The sequence below is a fragment of the Coregonus lavaretus genome (assembly GCF_964263955.1).
Source record: "Coregonus lavaretus genome assembly, contig: HAP1_SCAFFOLD_8883, whole genome shotgun sequence".
NCBI classification, from domain to species: domain Eukaryota; kingdom Metazoa; phylum Chordata; class Actinopteri; order Salmoniformes; family Salmonidae; genus Coregonus; species Coregonus lavaretus.
Window position 1 is genome coordinate 1 of NW_028165193.1, and position 18,404 is coordinate 18,404.

Below are 18,404 nucleotides of genomic sequence, written 5' to 3' on the forward strand. Positions count from 1 at the left end.
TTAAGGGGGCTGACGGAGGCAGAGAAGGGACGGATTCAGTGGGCTACCAGGTCAAGGGGGCTACTGGGTAAAGCAGGGAAGGAAAGTGTTGAGGCACGGCGTGAGGTACTGGGGTGTGTAACCAGTTCGGTCCGGCCCGTTCCTAGTCCCGAGGTGCAGCCAGTAGTGTGTGTTCCCCGTACGGTACGGCCTGTTCCGGTCCCTCGCACTAAGTGTACGGTGCGCGTCGCCAGCCCGGTTCGACCTGATCCTGCCTTCCGCACCAAGTGTACGGTGCGCGTCGCCAGCCCAGCCCGGCCTGTCCCTGCGCCACGTAGGATGCCTACGGTGTGCGTCGCCAGCCCAGCCCGGCCTGTTCCTGCGCCACGTAGGATGCCTACGGTGTGCGTCGTCAGCCCAGCCCGGCCTGTCCCTGCGCCACGTAGGATGCCTACGGTGTGCGTCGCCAGCCCAGCCCGGCCTGTTCCTGTGCCACGTAGGAAGCCTACGGTGTGCGTCGTCAGCCCAGCCCGGCCTGTCCCTGCGCCACGTACTAAGCCTCCTGTGTGTCCCCAGAGTCCTGTGCGTCCTGTTGCTTCTCCCCGCACTAGCCCTGAGATGCGTGTCCTCAGCCCGGTACCTCCAGTTCCGGTACCACGCATCAGGCCTATGGTGCGCCTCAGATGGCCAGAGTCTGCCATCTGCCCAACGGCGCCTGTACTGCCCGTCTGCCCAACGGCACCTGAACTGCCCGTCTACCCAACGGCGCCTGAACTGCCTGTCTGCCCAACGCCGTCTGAACTGTCCGTCTGCCAAGCGCTGCATGAGCCTTCCGCCAGACAGGATCAGCCAGAGCCTTCCGCCAGACAGGATCAGCCAGAGCCTTCTGCGAGACAGGATCAGCCAGAGCCTTTCGCCAGACAGGATCAGCCAGAGCCTTCCGCCAGCCATGAGCAGCCAGATCCGTCAGCCAGCCATGAGCAGCCAGATCCGTCAGCCAGCCATGAGCAGCCAGATCCGTCCGCCAGCCATGAGCAGCCAGATCCGTCAGCCAGCCATGAGCAGCCAGATCCGTCAGCCAGCCATGAGCAGCCAGATCCGTCAGCCAGCCATGAGCAGCCAGATCCGTCAGCCAGCCATGAGCAGCCAGATCCGTCAGCCAGCCATGAGCCGTCCAGCCAGGATCCGCCAGAGCCGTCCAGCCGGGATCCGCCAGAGCCGTCCAGCCGGGATCCGCCAGAGCCGTCCAGCCGGGATCCGCCAGAGCCGTCCAGCCGGGATCCGCCAGAGCCGTCCAGCCGGGATCCGCCAGTGCCGTCCAGCCGGGATCCGCCAGAGCCGTCCAGCCGGGATCCGCCAGAGCCGTCCAGCCGGGATCCGCCAGAGCCGTCCAGCCGGGATCCGCCAGAGCCGTCCAGCCGGGATCCGCCAGAGCCGTCCAGCCGGGATCCGCCAGAGCCGTCCAGCCGGGATCCGCCAGAGCCAGCCAGCCAGGATCCGCCAGAGCCAGCCAGCCAGGATCCGCCATTGAGTCCGGTGCTGCCCCTTAGCTCGGTGTTGCTCCGTATCCTGGTGCTGTCCCTTATCCTGGTGCTGTCCCTTATCCTGGTGCTGCTCCTTAGTCCGGTGCTGCCCCTTAGCCTGGTACTGCCCCTTAGTCCGGTACTGCCCCTTAGTCCGGTACTGCCCCTTAGTCCGGTGCTGCCCCTTAGTCCGGTGCCGCCCCTTAACCCAGTGGGGTTTAGTTGGGGGGTGGTAATGTGGAGGAGGCTAGGGAGGCTGGTGACTAAGGTGGGGTGGGGACCACGACCAGGGGCAGAACCGCCACCGTGGACAGACGCCCACCCAGACCCTCCCCTAGACTGTGGGTTGGTGCGCCCGGAGTTCGCACCTTTAGGGGGGGGTACTGTGACACTCTGGCTCTAGGACTTTTGTATGTGAGCTAGAGTGTATGTTGTTGTTGGGGATTTGGGTGTTTTTCTATGTTGGTAGTTCTGTTGGGTGTGTTTCTATGTTTGCAGGTCTATGGGTTATATTTCTAGGTTGTGTGTTGTAGTCAATGACTCCCAATCGGAGGTAACGAGTGTCAGCTGTCGGCTCGTTATCTCTGATTGGGAGCCATATTTAAACTGTCAGTTTTCACCTTGTGTTTGTGGGTTTTTGTTTCCATTGTTTTCCGTGTCAGTCGGTGTTTGTTGGACTTCACGATTCGTCTTTTGTTTTGTAGTTACGTGCTTCTTTATTAAAAATCATGTTCACTCGCAACGCTGCGCTTTGGTCCGCTTCCTCATTAGTAGACGATCGTGACACCTGCCCTGGTCAAATTAAATAATAGACAAAGCGTTTCCCTCAAAATATAGGCAGCACATTCAGCCGTTGTTTTTAGTCGGTTCATTAAGTTTCACGGAAATTCGAATCACTGGTAAATTTTGTTCATGTCTTTATATATTGTACCAAGAGTAGTTCCTTCGCTTACGGCCATACCATCCTGAATATGCCTGATCTCGTCTGATCTTGGAAGCTAAGCAGGATTGGGCCTGGTTAGAACTTGGATGGGACACTGCCTGGGAAACCGTCTGGGAATATCAGGTGCTGAAAGCTTTTTGTTCGACTAGAGAGTGCTCTTGTGTCATGGAGCAACTGCCTTTTATTTATCACCCTAATAATATCCTGTATTTTTATTGGACTAAATGCAGTTTGTATGTGCTGCCCTGCCCTGATCAATTTAAATAATAGACAGTGCGTTTCCCTCAAAATATATGTCTCATAGAGCAACTGCCTTTTATTTATCACCCTAATAATATCATGTATTTTTATTGGACTAAATGCAGTTTGTATGTGCTGTCCTAATCTGATCAAATTAAATAATAGACAGTGCGTTTCCCTGAAAATATAGGCAGTACATTCAGCCTTTGTTTTTAGTTGGTTCATTAAGTTGCATGGAAATACGAATCACTGATACATTTTGTTTATGTCTTTATATAGTGTACCAAGAGTTGCTTCTGCGCTTACGGCCATACCAGCCTGAATATGCCTGATCTCGTCCGATCTCGGAAGCTAAGCATGATAGGGCCTGGTTAGTACTTGGATGGGAGACCGCCTGGGAATACCAGGTGCTGTAAGCTTTTTGTTCCACTAGAGAGTACTCTTGTGTCATGGAGCAACTGCCTTTTACATTTTACATTTACATTTTTAGTCATTTAGCAGACGCTCTTATCCAGAGCGACTTACAGTTAGTGAATAAATATATATATTTTTTATACTGGCCCCCCGTGGGAATCAAACCCACAACCCTGGCGTTGCAAACACCATGCTCTATCAACAGAGCTACATCCCTGCCGGCCATTCCCTCCCCTACCCTGGACGACGCTGGGACAATTGTGCGCCGCCCATGAGTCTCCCGGTCGCGGCCGGCTGCGACAGAGCCTGGATACGAACCAGGATCTCTAGTGGCACAGTTAGCACTGCGATGCAGTGCCTTAGACCACTGCGCCATGTAATTGTATTGGACTAAATGCAGTTTGTATGTGCTGCCTTGCCCTGCCCTGATCAATTTAAAAAATAGACAGTGTGTTTCCCTCAAAATATATGTGTCATGGATCAACTGCCTTTTATTTATCACCCTAATAATATCATGTATTTTTATTGGACTAAATGCAGTTTGTATGTGCTGCCCTGGTCAAATTAAATAACAGACAAAGCGTTTCCCTCAAAATGTAGGCAGTACATTCAGCCTTTGTTTTTAGTCGGTTCATTAAGATGCACGGAAATTCGAATCACTGGTAAATTTTGTTCATGTCTTTATATAGTGTACCAAGAGTTGTTCACTTGCTTACGGCCATACATTTACATTACATTTACGTCATTTAGCAGACACTATTATCCAGAGCGACATACAAATTGGTGCATTCACCCTATAGCCAGTGTGATAACCACTTTACAATTATTATTATTATTATTATAATTTTTTTTTTAAATTTGGGGGGGGGGGGGGTTGAAGGATTACTTTATCCTATCCCAGGTATTCCTTAAAGATGTGGGGTTTCAAATGTCTCCGGAAGGTGGTGAGTGACACCGCTGTCCTGGCGTCGTGAGGGAGCTTGTTCCACCATTGGGGTGCCAGAGCAGCGAACAGTTTTGACTGGGCTGAGCAGGAACTATGCTTCCGCAGAGGAAGGGGAGCCAGCAGGCCAGAGGTGGATGAACGCAATGCCCTCGTTTGGGTGTAGGGACTGATCAGAGCCTGAAGGTACGGAGGTGCCGTTCCCCTCACAGCTCCATAGGCAAGCACCATGGTCTTGTAACAGATGCGAGCTTCAACTGGAAGCCAGTGGAGTGTGCGGAGGAGCGGGGTGACGTGAGAGAACTTGGGAAGGTTGAACACCAGACGGGCTGCGGCATTCTGGATGAGTTGTAGGGGTTTAATGGCACAGGCAGGGAGCCCAGCCAAATGCGAGTTGCAGTAATCCAGACGGGAGATGACAAGTGCCTGGATTAGGACCTGTGCCGCTTCCTGTGTAAGGCAGGGTCGTACTCTCCGAATGTTGTAGAGCATGAACCTGCAGGATCGGGTCACCTCCTTGATGTTAGCGGAGAACGACAGGGTGTTGTCCAGGGTCACGCCAAGGCTCTTCGCACTCTGGGAGGAGGACACAACGGAGTTGTCAACCGTGATGGCGAGATCATGGAACGGGCAGTCCTTCCCCGGGAGGAAGAGCAGCTCCGTCTTGCCAGGGTTCAGCTTGAGGTGGTGATCCGTCATCCATACTGATATGTCTGCCAGACATGCAGAGATGCGATTCGCCACCTGGTTATCAGAAGGGGGAAAGGAGAAGATTAGTTGTGTATCGTCAGCGTAGCAATGATAGGAGAGGCCATGTGAGGATATGACAGAGCCAAGTGACTTGGTGTATAGGGAGAATAGGAGAGGGCCTAGAACTGAGCCCTGGGGGACACCAGTGGTGAGAGCACGTGGTGCGGAGACAGCTTCTCACCACGCAACTTGGTAGGAGCGACCGGTCAGGTAGGACGCAATCCAGGAGTGAGCCGCACCGGAGATACCCAGCTCGGAGAGTGTGGAGAGGAGGATCTGATGGTTCACAGTATCAAAGGCAGCAGACAGGTCTAGAAGGACAAGAGCAGAGGAGAGAGAGTTAGCTTTAGCAATGCGGAGAGCCTCCGTGACACAGAGAAGAGCAGTCTCAGTTGAATGACCAGTCCTGAAACCTGACTGGTTTGGATCAAGAAGGTCATTCTGAGAGAGAAAGCAAGAGAGTTGGCTAAAGATGGCACGCTCAATAGTTTTGGAAAGAAAAGAAAGAAGGGATACTGGTCTGTAGTTGTTGACATCAGTGGGATCGAGTGTTGGTTTTTTGAGAAGGGGTGCAACTCTCGCTCTCTTGAAGACGGAAGGGACATAGCCAGCGGTCAAGGATGAGTTGATCAGCGAGGTGAGGTAGGGGAGAAGGTCACCGGAGATGGTCTGGAGAAGAGAGGAGGGGATGGGGTCAAGCGGGCAGGTTGTTGGGCGGCCTGCAGTCACAAGTCGCAAAATTTTATCTGGAGAGAGAGGGGAGAAAGAAGTCAAAGCATAGGGTAGGGCAGTGTGAGCAGGACCAGCAGTGTCATTAGACTTAACAAACGAGGATCGGATGTCGTCAACCTTCTTTTCAAAGTGGTTGACGAAGTCATCCACAGAGAGGGAGGAGGGGGGGTGGTGGGGGGGAGGATTCAACAGTGAGGAGAATGTGGCAAAGAGCTTCCTAGGGTTAGAGGCAGATGCTTGAAATTTAGAGTGGTAGAAAGTGGCCTTAGCAGCAGAAACAGATATAGAAAATGTAGAGAGGAGGGAGTGAAAAGATGCCAGGTCGGCAGGGAGTTTAGTTTTCTTCCATTTCCGCTCAGCTGCCCGGAGCTCTGTTCTGTGAGCTCGCAATGAGTCATCAAGCCACGGAGCTGGAGGGGAGGACCGAGCCGGCCGGGAGGATAGGGGACACAGGGAGTCAAAGGATGCAGAAAGGGAGGAGAGGACGGTTGAGGAGGCAGAATCAGGAGATTGGAGGGAGAAGGATTGAGCAGAGGGAAGAGATGATAGGATGGAAGAGGAGAGAGTAGTGGGAGAGAGAGAGCGAAGGTTGCGGCGGCGCATTACCATCTGTGTAGGGGCAGAGTGAGTAGTGTTGGAGGAGAGCGAGAGAGAAAAGGATACAAAGTAGTGGTCGGAGACATGGAGGGGAGTTGCAGTGAGATTAGTAGAAGAGCAGCATCTAGTAAAGATGAAGTCAAGCGTATTGCCTGCCTTGTGAGTAGGGGGGGACGGTGAGAGGGTGAGGTCAAAAGAGGAGAGGATTGGAAAGAAGGAGGCAGAGAGAAATGAGTCAAATGTAGACGTAGGGAGGTTGAAATCCCCCAAAACTGTGAGGGGTGAGCCATCCTCAGGAAAGCAACTTATCAAGGCGTCAAGCTCATTGATGAACTCTCCAAGGAAACCTGGAGGGCGATAGATGACAAGGATATTAAGCTTAAATGGGCTAGTGACTGTGACAGCGTGGAATTGAAATGAGGAGATAGACAGATGGGTTAGGGGAAAAATTGAGAATGACCACTTGGGAGGGATGAGGATTCCTGTGCCACCACCCCTCTGACCAGATGCTCTCGGGGTATGCGAGAACACATGGTCAGACGAGGAGAGAGCAGTAGGAGTAGCAGTGTTTTCAGTGGTAATCCATGTTTCCGTCAGCGCCAGGAAGTCGAGGGACTGGAGGGTAGCATAGGCTGGGATGAAGTCAGCCTTGTTGGCAGCAGAACGGCAGTTCCAGAGGCTGCCTTAGACCTGGAACTCCAGGTGTGTGGTGCGTGCAGGGACCACCAGGTTAGAGAGGCAGCAGCCATGCGGTGTGAGGCGTTTGTGTAGCCTGTGCGGAGAGGAGAGAACAGGGATAGGCAGAGGCATAGTTGACAGGCTGTAGCAGATGGCTACAATAATGCAGAGGAGATCGGAATGAAGTTAACTAAACATCTGGGAAAGGAGAGAGCAGGGCCTCCCTCACCAAAAAAATCCCAAATATAACTCTCCCAACTTCCACCTCAGAAACTATAATTGTTTCAGTGAACCACCCGAATAAAACTCTCCCAACTTCCACTTTAGAAATTAGAATTGTTGTAAACTACAGCGGTTCAATGTTTCAAGGAATAGACTCAACTTACTTTATTCAGCTAGCTAACAATGACGCCATAGCTAACTAGCATGCTAGCATCCAATAACACACAGTTTAGCACCAATACTTGGTTACAACAAACTACCAATAGTGTGTTAACACACTAAACAGATAATTTGTGTCCGTGTCTAGTTCTTTCATAACGCAGCAATAATTAAACGTTGGCTAGCTAGCACAAAGATATTGTATTTAGCTACTACAGTACAGCTAGCTGGTAGTGTTGGCTAGCTAGCAATGGCTGCTGTGTTGACTGAATACACCCGATCTCATCTGATCTCGGAAGGTAAGCAGGATTGTGCCTGGTTAGTACTTGGATGGGAGACCGCCTGGGAATACCAGGTGCTGTAAGCTTTTTGTTCCACTAGAGAGTGCTCTTGTGTCATGGAGCAACTGCCTTTTATTTATCACCCTAATAATATCCTGTATTTTTATTGGACTAAATGCAGTTTGTATGTGCTGTCCTAACCTGATCAAATTAAATAATAGACAGTGCGTTTCCCTAAAAATATAGGCAGTACATTCAGCCTTTGTTTTTTGTCTGTTCATTAACTTGCATGGAAATACGAATCACTGATACATTTTGTTTATTTCTTTATATAGTGTACCAAGAGTTGTTCCTGCGCTTACGGCCATACCATCCTGAATATGCCTGATTTCGTCCGATCTCGGAAGCTAAGCAGGATCTGGCCTGGTTAGTATTTGTATTGGAGACCGCCTGGGAATACCAGGTGCTGTAAGCTTTTTGTTCCACTAGAGAGTGCTCTTGTGTCATGGAGCAACTGCCTTTTATTTATCACCCTAATAATATCATGTCTTTTATTGGACTAAATGCAGTTTGTATGTGCTGCCCTGCCCTGCCCTGATCAAATTAAATAATGGTCAGTGCGTTTCCCTCAAAATACATGTATCATGGAGCAACTGCCTTTTATTTATCACCCTAATAATATCATGTATTTTTATTTGACTAAATGCAGTTTGTATGTGCTGCCCTGCCCTGGTCAAATTAAATAATAGACAAAGCGTTTCCCTCAAAATATAGGCAGTACATTCAGCCTTTGTTATTAGTCGGTTCATTAAGATGCACGGAAATTCGAATCGCTGGTAAATTTTGTTAATGTCTTTATATAGTGTACCAAGAGTTGTTTACTCGCTTACGGCCATACCAGCCTGAATACACCAGATCTCGTCTGATCTCGGAACCTACGCAGGATTGGGCCTGGTTAGTACTTGGATTGGAGACCTCCTGGGAATACCAGGTGCTGTAAGCTTTTTGTTCCACTAGAAAGTGCTCTTGTGTCATGGAGCAACTGCCTTTTATTTATCACCCTAATAATATCATGTATTTTATTGGACTAAATGCAGTTTGTATGTGCTGCCCTGTCATGCCCTGATCAAATTAAATAATAGTCAGTGCGTTTCCCTCAAAATACATGTATCATGGAGCAACTGCCTTTTATTTATCACCCTAATAATATCCTGTATTTTTATTGGACTAAATACAGTTTGTATGTGCTGCCCTGCCCTGGTCAATTTAAATAATAGACAGTGCGTTTCCCTCAAAATATAGGCAGTACATTCAGCCTTTGTTTTTAGTCGGTTCATTAAGTTACACGGAAATTCGAATCGATGGTAAATTTTGTTAATGTCTTTATATAGTGTACTAGGAGTTGTACCTGCGCTTACGGCCATACCATCCTGAATATGCCTGATCTCGTCTGATCTCGGAAGCAAAGCAGGATTGGGCCTGGTTAGTACTTGGATAGGAGACCGCCTGGGAATAACAGGTGCTGTAAGCTTTTTGTTCCACTCACCTTTCAATGCCTTAGCTTTGAAATGTAAATGTTTATACATATTCAGATTGAGTTATCTTTCTAAAATGTGTATAGTATGCCAAGTTATTTAGCTACATGTATTTACCACTGCAGCATGGAGAAAGTCAAGAGGAAGCAATGGAGTGAGGTGGACATGTTCCATGCCATGGAGGACTGCGGGGCAGGGATGGCTATCCGCCAGGCTGCCAAGGTTAGGCATCTTTTGTTTTTAGGAGATTACCATGTGTATGTGAATTTTATCTGCTAGTAACAGTTTTCTTTTCTTATCTACCAAGGTGCATGGTGTACCTCGGCAGACCCTGGCGGACAGGCTGAGCGGCCGGGTGACCCATGGTTGTCGCAGTGGACCACCCACATTGCTTGCACCAGAGGATGAAAAGTCTCTGGTGCAGTACTGTATCTACTGCGCCAGCCATGGGTTCCCCTTCACCAGACAGAGGCTGATGAAATACGCAGACAAAATCCGCAGGTATTTGGTGTTCTATGTGTTTATGTATGTAGAATGCTGGACTGACTGTTATCAATGTGTGTGATGTAAATGTGGATGTGTATGGTGATGCCAAAACAAACATTTTCATCCTGGATGGACAATTATATATTCTATTCTATTGTAGGTTTCGGCACCCAGGGGAAACAATCCCACCACTGGGGAAGAGGTGGTGGGAAATGTTCAGGAGGAGGCACAAGAACCTAAGCATGAGGAGGCCGGACACCCTGGACAGGGGGAGAGCTGAGTGTGCCACACGTCCGACGATGGACACCTTCTTCACTTCTTATGAGAAGCACTTGGAGGAGAGTGGGTTGAGGGAGAAACCCAGACAAATCTATAACTGCGATGAGTCTGGGTTTCGTAGCGACCAGAGCAGGCACAAAGTGCTGGCTCCCCGGGGCGCAAAACACGTGTACCAGCAGGCTCCGGGGACCAAGGAGCACATCACAGTGCTGGCCTGCTTCAATGCAACTGGGGAGGACATCCCCCCGTTTATCATCTACCCCAAGTGTTTCCCCGGTGGCCACTACACACTGGGAGGCCCCCCCCAAGCCTTGTATGGACGGTCAAGCAGTGGCTACATTGACGGGGACCTGTTCAGGAAGTGGTTTCAGCACTTCATTAAGTATGCAGTGAAAGAGCGCCCTCTCCTTCTCCTCTTTGATGGGCACAAGAGCCACATGGACCCGGAAGTGCTCGCGGTGGCACTAAGGGAAGGGGTTATACTTCTTTGTCTTCCACCACACTGCACCCATGTCCTGCAGCCGCTGGACGTGGCATACTTTGGCCCTTTAAAGGCTGAGTTCTCCAAGGTAGCTGGAGACCTTAGCCATTTTGACCACTCCTACATGGTAAACAAATCAGAATTTGCCAGAGTATTCCGCTACCCGTACCAGCGATGCAAGGACATGCGCTATGTGGTGGAAGGGTTTAAGAAGTGTGGCCTCTTCCCTTTTGACCCTTCAGCCATTGATGGGTCCCGTTTAATGCCGTCTCGGACCCTACCGGGTCCCAACACCGCCTCTACTGGAACCAGTAGCAATGTGCCATCCATCAGCACCTCCTCCCCAGCGACCACAGGAGGACCCTCAGCCCCTGCCCCAGTCCCAGCCGCTGCTCCAGTCCTATCCCTAGCTCTAGAAGAGCACCCCCTAATAGAGGGGGGGCTGATAGCGAAGGACCTGGGGCACATCCTTACTGTCCTGAAGTATCGGCTGGACCGATACAGAAGACTCCCTGTGGTCGCCACATGCCTCACCGGGGAGGAATACACGCGCCAGTGGCAGGAGAGGGGTGAGAAGGAGAGGGCCGAGGCAGAGGAGAAAGAGCGTCGGGCAGCCCTCAGAACACAGAGGGCACAGGAGAGGGCTGCCATGGATGAGACCATTGACGCCATCGCCTCTGCTGGACCCCCTGCTGGAACCACTCCTGACAGCTGCATCACCACTGCCAGTGCCTCCCAGTGTGCAACACCTGTAGGAGCCGCCGGAGTCCCCAGCTGCAGAAGAAGGCCACATGCCTACTCCCCCGGCCACACCATCGTCGGCCCCTCAACCCCACCATTACAAACACCAGCTCCTCCAAGCCATCGTCGGCGGTTTTGTCCACCACCACCACGATGCACACCACCCCCCATGTCTGTCACCACCAACACGGCCTCCTCTGGACCAACTGCCTCCTCCGTCTCCCCTGGTCACACCACCATAGCAGCCTCGTCTGATGTCCCTGCCCCCCGAAATTTGAATACCACCACCTCCACAGGTAAACCCATGTTAAAATTACGAAAAAATGACTGTTTGTTATCTGTTTTATAAAACAGCAATGTAAAAAAAATATATATATATATCTTTATATATCTACAGTAAATAGCACCAGCCCTCAAGCCATCTCCGCCTCCTCCAAAACCTCTGCAGCTTCCTCCAGAGGTATTGATGTAAAAAAGTTGAAAAGGGTTTTCATGCAACATGCTCTCTAACACCACTTTTTCTCAAACTGCAGCACAGAAAAGGAAGAGAAAAGCTACACCGGTCACATCTGTCACACCACCCATGGCACCACTCTCAGGTACTTCATAATCTGTTTTTCTCGCTCTCTCAGTTGTATCAATTACTATTGTTGTTGAAGAACTTCTACATTTTACAAAACCATATTAATCAATTTGTATTATTATTTAATTTTTTATAAAAGAAGACACCACCTGCTGTGCTCGCTGCGGGGAGCGTGATCCGCCTGCAAGCTCCTCTCAGGAGTGTAGATCCGAGGTGCCATGGGTGTGCTGTGACTTTTGCCAGCACTGGTTCCACTGCAGGTGTGTGCAGTGGGATCCAGAGGTAGCGGTGGAGCTGGATTTTTATTGTGATTTTTGTGACAATATAGGGATGGAGGTCGAGATTTAATTGTTTGTTTTGTTTGTGTTCATATGAAATTATTTATTTGTTCAAAAAAATAAATGTCTAAAATATAATATATATATTTATTGAACCCATCTTGTGTATTTCTTCCTTTACTTTCCAAGTGCACCTCTGCAACACAAACTCCAACAGTGTTTTCATTGTTTTATGTTAATGCACATAACTGAAATTAAAGTGTATTTGATGTAAATTATTAATACTCATATTTCATTTGGTTACAACACAGAATATGTTGGTGAAGAACCATTTTTTATGAGTCCACAAGAGGGCGCACCGGGCTACGCAATGAAAAGTTGACAGGCAAGTCATTATTTTTTACCTGAAGACTAGCCAACTAGTCAACTATCTAGTAAACACTTCGGGTACGTGGTTGGTGTCTCTTTTTTCAACAAAATGTAACGGATATATCTTGTAATTGAACAAAATAGTAAGGTGGCCAATAACTGGGGGCCGTATGCCGATAATACGGGACGTATTTTTTTGCTAAACAGCTTATCAAAAGCTGACAACAGTAGTATTTCCAATGAAATGTCAAACTTGCTAATTGCTAACCCGTTAGCTAACATTTTTACGACACCAATAATCACAAAACATTGAAGGCTTGATCACAAGATAACACTGTTGAAGGTAATATATTTCTTAAACGCTGTTGAATATGCCGATAATACGGGATTCTACGCTATACTTATTTACTGCTAGCTAAGGGTTAGCGTGCTAGCTAAGGGTTAGCGTGCTAGCGATGCTAACGATGCTAGCTATGTTGGCAAGCTAGCTAATAAGTTTAGCATAATTGGTAAACATGTCTTTGATTCAGAATACATCAATACACTGTGGTTAACCCAATGTTACATGCATTGGAAAATAAAATTGCTAGTGTAACTTGAATTGGTTTACAAGCTAGCTAGAAAAGCCAGTTCCTTTTCATCTGTTTTGTCAAGCTATAAGCCTGCATGTGTGCTAAAATATTTAATTAAATCCCCTCATTAAATTAATATATTTAAGTTGCATCAGTTTTTTATAGCCCTTTCTTACCCAAATACCATTTTTTCCGTTGGAATAATTTGGATGAAAATAAGAAATATGTGAAAGAAAATAAGTGACCAGATTTTGTTATTGAAAACCCTGGACATTCACTTCTTTAAAAAATAAATATATATACAGACATTGCCAGATTCTTTAACCAAATCCCTATTTCCTACACTAATTTTTTAAGATCGAAAACAAAATGGAAGATAAGAGTCCAGGAACCTACAAAGCAACCATTCCAGTCTGACAGCTGATTATTACATAATGCGGAGCTGTAGTAAACTGGGACATGCCGGGCATATCCAACTCGGCACTAAGGGTGGAGGGGGGTGCACAGACGCAGGGTGGCCGCTAGGTGGGTGAGTCAAAGCGGTGTGCTCGTCATGCTTCGACATGTCAAGGGAGGTTAGTAATCTGGCTTCAGCCCTACACCGGCGTCAACAGCCGGAGCAATGCTAGCCCTGACATGTCTTTCCGAGCCTATTTAAATCCCGGGGAGACGGGGAAGTGGTTCCTACTGCTAGCCCTACACCGGCGTCAACAGCCGGAGCAATGCTAGCCCTGACATGTCTTTCCGAGCCTATTTAAATCCCGGGGAGACGGGGAAGTGGTTCCTACTGCTAGCCCTACACCGGCGTCAACAGCCGGAGCAATGCTAGCCCTGACATGTCTTTCCGAGCCTATTTAAATCCCGGGGAGACGGGGAAGTGATTCCTACTGCTAGCCCTACACCGGCGTCAACAGCCGGAGCAATGCTAGCCCTGACATGTCTTTCCGAGCCTATTTAAATCCCGGGGAGATGGGGAAGTGATTCCTACTGCTAGCCCTACACCGGCGTCAACAGCCGGAGCAATGCTAGCCCTGACATGTCTTTCCGAGCCTATTTAAATCCCGGGGAGACGGGGAAGTGGTTCCTACTGCTAGCCCTACACCGGCGTCAACAGCCGGAGCAATGCTAGCCCTGACATGTCTTTCCGAGCCTATTTAAATCCCGGGGAGACGGGGAAGTGATTCCTACTGCTAGCCCTACACCGGCGTCAACAGCCGGAGCAATGCTAGCCCTGACATGTCTTTCCGAGCCTATTTAAATCCCGGGGAGACGGGGAAGTGGTTCCTACTGCTAGCATCCGAGCTGAAGCACTTTATGTACAGAATATGAAGGGTGTATTATAGAGATGTGTGTGTGTGTGTATATAAGGGACGTCTACTCTTTAGTACTTCTATTTATTTAGATAGGTAAGCTTGTTTCTGTCTTCCAAAGCTTGTCTTGACGTGTATGTAATTGTATACTTTTATAAGGCATTGCATGTTAACTTTGACATTTTAAATGTATTTTTTGCTCTACTCTTCAACAGGTGAAAGACAGAAAAGTCGGCTTTGGTACCCTCCGGAAATCACGTGTCTAGACTCGCGCTCTCCTATGCACCTGCTGAGGCAAAGAGGGAGCTGAGAGTTTTGATGCTAGGGGAGAGTGGTCTGTCTGTAAGGAGCGCCGCAGAAATTCTTTTTTCACCCGAGTTTTAAAGGAAAAGTCTTGGAATAGACAGAAAGGAATGGATTTCACGGTATCCCACCTCGGCTCTGTATTGATTATTCTCATTGCAGGTGTAGCCCATGGCCTGGAGATCACATCCCAGGGGCCCACGTCCATAGAGAAGGCCAGCAGTGAGAGCGTCAAGCTGGACTGCCAGTTCTCTCTGGCCCCCGAGGACTCTGGCCCCCTGGACATTGAATGGAGCCTGCTGGCCTCCGACAACCAGAAAGAGGATAAAGTGGTGATCCTGTACTCTGGGGACAGGGCCTATGAGGACTACTACCCTGCAGTGAAGGGGCGGGCCCACTTCAACTCAGCCGACCCTAAGAATGGCGACGCCTCCATCAACCTAACGGGTCTAAAGTCTAGTGACACTGGGACCTATCAGTGCAAGGTGAAGAAGGCCCCGGGCATCCGCAGCAGGAAGATGCTGCTGACCGTCATGGTGAGGCCTTCCAAGCCCAGATGCTATGCCGAGGGCCCCACCCAGGAGGGTAAGGACGTGGTCCTGAGGTGTATGTCCAGTGAAGGTACCAACCCCCTGCAGTACACCTGGGAGAAGACCAGCGACAACAAACTGCTGCCTGCCTCCGCCGTGCTAGACCCTGTGGGAGGCACCATGAACGTAAGGAACGCGTCCACCAGCTCCTCGGGAACCTACCGCTGCACAGCTAAGAACCGAGTGGGCATGGAGGAGTGTATTCTACAGCTTGGCATCACTCCCCCCCCCAACACTGCTGGTATCATAGCTGGAGCCATCATCGCTGTTCTGCTGGCCCTCATCATCATCGCCATCATCCTCTTCTGCTGCTGCCGCGCCCGCAACAGGAAGAAGTATGAGAAGGAGATCTCCTACGAGATCAGAGAGGACGTCCCCCCTCCGAAGAGCCGCGTGTCGACAGCCCGCTCCTTCACCAGCGTGGGCAGCCAGCGCTCCTCCCTGGGCTCCATGTCCCCCTCCAACCTGCACGAGTATGCCCTCAAGCCCCAGTACGACAAGATCCCCTCCGTGGAGGAGTACGAGAGGCCCCCCAGCCACGCACCCCTGCCCCCGCCCGTCGCCAGCAAGATGGCCGGCCCCAACCTCAGCCGCATGGGCGCCATCGCCGTCATGATCCCCGCCCAGAACAGGGACGGCTCCATCGTGTAGTGGAAAGAAACAGAGAAAGTCTTTGTTGCCTGTACCCTGCTGATATAGAAACCACACGTCTTTGGCTCAACTTTAGTTAATCAAGTTATTGTTTGCGTGAAGCAGACAGATGAAAACCGTTAAGACCCTCAATGGACATTATATCCCAGACTTTTCAGTTTCCATAATATTTTCTAGTCTCATATTTTAATTAAGTTAAATATTTGATGTTGTGAATTTCCAATTGCAGTATATCTTAGTTTACTCCTAGAATAGTGGATATTAGTTCATTTCTAAGGAAGGAATAGTTACTCTTCATGTGTTGTTAGCAGCCAAACTACTGGTATAGAAGTTGTGTAGGTGTTGCCTCTGGATTCTTCTCCACATAGTTAGATTTACACTAGTTTCACTATTGGTTGTCGCTTTCATCAACTAAGTACTACATACAGTAGATGCTCTCAAAAAAATATAAAGGCTTTTGTCTTGGTTCTGTTGTTTTTCCTGTTGATATACTGTTTTACCTACTTTAGTTGAATGAACTGATTGTCACTCTAGATAAGAGCATCTGCTAAACTAGAATACAAATGCACTGTCATTTACTTATTTTAAACATAAATGGTGAGCTATGATTGGCTAGCAGGTCCCCTTGGTTTTGAAGACATGTCACACAGCTTTGGGGAGAATTGTCAGGGGGTCTATCTGTCTGTGAGGAAGTCTGAGTCATAGAGAGAGAGATTGGTGTTTATCTTAGTTAGAATGTTAGAACATTCAGTCACCTCTTGACTTCCACTCTGACTCACTGGGGTTCAAATGGACCTCTGGAATGTCAAACTAGTCTGGGACTCCTTCCTCTCTGTTGTTCATCAGGGAGACAGTTATCTCAGACTGAGAGGCTGCATTGATGCTTTAGTTTATAGGGTGTTGAGTGTTTAACTGGTCCACATTGATTGCTGGAGAATATGTTTACAGTCTGTGTAATCTGCTTTTATGATAAGGAACTGATGCCTTCGTGGCAGTGATCAATCACAATAGCCTCCTGTCAGCTAGAGAAGTATATGGGATGGAGTCATATATTTCTACTCAGTACAGTGATCATGTGTCTTATCAGTTGCCTGTCTAAAATGGGACCCAGAATACTCTTATTGAGTTGTCTGGATCAGTATGGGATGAGGTGTATCAACTAGACTGGGACAGAACTGGCTGGATCAGTATATGGAGAGTAACGACTAGACTGGGACAGAACTGCCTGGATCAGTATATGGAGAGAGGGTATCGACTAGACTGGGACAGAACTGTCTGGATCAGTATATGGAGGGAGGGTATCAACTAGACTGGGACAGAACTGGCTGGATCAGTATGGGATGAGGTGTATCGACTAGACTGGGACAGAACTGCCTGGATCAGTATGGGATGAGGTGTATCGACTAGACTGGGACAGAACTGCCTGGATCAGTATATGGAGAGAGGGTATCGACTAGACTGAGACAGAACTGCCTGGATCAGTATGGGATGAGGTGTATCAACTAGACTGGGACAGAACTGCCTGGATCAGTATATGGAGGGAGGGTATCGACTAGACTGGGACAGAACTGTCTGGATCAGTATGGGATGAGGTGTATCGACTAGACTGGGACAGAACTGCCTGGATCAGTATGGGATGAGGTGTATCGACTAGACTGGGACAGAACTGGCTGGATCAGTATATGGAGAGAGGGTATCGACTAGACTGAGACAGAACTGCCTGGATCAGTATATGGAGAGTATCAACTAGACTGGGACAGAACTATTGATGGTGCGGTCTTATCCTGAGACATTCCCAGACTTCTACTCTTGACCTCTGGCAGCACCCCTGTTACGCTCTCTCTCCTCTTGACCTCTGGCAGCACCCCTGTTACGCTCTCTCTCCTCTTGACCTCTGGCAGCACCCCTGTTACGCTCTCTCTCCTCTTGACCTCTGGCAGCACCCCTGTTACGCTCTCTCTCCTCTTGACCTCTGGCAGCACCCCTGTTACGCTCTCTCTCCTCTTGACCTCTGGCAGCACCCCTGTTACGCTCTCTCTCCTCTTGACCTCTGGCAGCACCCCTGTTACGCTCTCTCTCCTCTTGACCTCTGGCAGCACCCCTGTTACGCTCTCTCTCCTCTTGACCTCTGGCAGCACCCCTGTTACGCTCTCTCTCCTCTTGACCTCTGGCAGCACCCCTGTTACGCTCTCTCTCCTCTTGACCTCTGGCAGCACCCCTGTTACGCTCTCTCTCCTCTTGACCTCTGGCAGCACCCCTGTTACGCTCTCTCTCCTCTTGACCTCTGGCAGCACCCCTGTTACGCTCTCTCTCCTCTTGACCTCTGGCAGCACCCCTGTTACGCTCTCTCTCCTCTTGACCTCTGGCAGCACCCCTGTTACGCTCTCTCTCCTCTTGACCTCTGGCAGCACCCCTGTTACGCTCTCTCTCCTCTTGACCTCTGGCAGCACCCCTGTTACGCTCTCTCTCCTCTTGACCTCTGGCAGCACCCCTGTTACGCTCTCTCTCCTCTTGACCTCTGGCAGCACCCCTGTTACGCTCTCTCTCCTCTTGACCTCTGGCAGCACCCCTGTTACGCTCTCTCTCCTCTTGACCTCTGGCAGCACCCCTGTTACGCTCTCTCTCCTCTTGACCTCTGGCAGCACCCCTGTTACGCTCTCTCTCCTCTTGACCTCTGGCAGCACCCCTGTTACGCTCTCTCTCCTCTTGACCTCTGGCAGCACCCCTGTTACGCTCTCTCTCCTCTTGACCTCTGGCAGCACCCC

The 18,404-nt window shown here is 49.5% G+C and overlaps 3 protein-coding genes across 4 annotated transcripts; all 3 read left to right on the forward strand.

Annotated features, from left to right (window-relative positions):
- Positions 1-8,784: 8,784 nt before the first annotated feature.
- Positions 8,785-10,229, forward strand: LOC311116171 (uncharacterized protein; the record flags this gene model as incomplete). The annotated part of the gene is made up of 5 exons (XM_084191292.1): positions 8,785-8,980; positions 9,122-9,218; positions 9,304-9,497; positions 9,643-9,894; positions 10,193-10,229. Exons 2-5 carry the CDS (start codon positions 9,123-9,125, stop codon positions 10,227-10,229), a joined length of 579 nt encoding a protein of 192 aa, XP_084047418.1. The 5' UTR covers positions 8,785-8,980; position 9,122.
- Positions 10,230-10,416: 187 nt separating this feature from the next.
- On the forward strand, positions 10,417-11,999 carry LOC311116172 (uncharacterized protein). 2 transcript variants are annotated; one of them, XM_084191293.1, is made up of 3 exons: positions 10,417-11,279; positions 11,517-11,582; positions 11,706-11,999. In XM_084191293.1, the coding sequence occupies exons 1-3, from the start codon at positions 10,427-10,429 to the stop codon at positions 11,912-11,914; spliced, it is 1,128 nt and encodes a 375-aa protein (XP_084047419.1). In that variant the 5' UTR covers positions 10,417-10,426; the 3' UTR covers positions 11,915-11,999. The 2 variants fall into 2 exon arrangements, with proteins under 2 accessions (XP_084047419.1, XP_084047420.1); XM_084191294.1 differs by having other exon boundaries at positions 11,709-11,999.
- Positions 12,000-14,316: 2,317 nt separating this feature from the next.
- Positions 14,317-15,997, forward strand: LOC311116173 (coxsackievirus and adenovirus receptor homolog). Its single transcript, XM_084191295.1, has one exon. The coding sequence runs from the start codon at positions 14,509-14,511 to the stop codon at positions 15,637-15,639; it is 1,131 nt and encodes a 376-aa protein (XP_084047421.1). The 5' UTR covers positions 14,317-14,508; the 3' UTR covers positions 15,640-15,997.
- Positions 15,998-18,404: the final 2,407 nt, after the last annotated feature.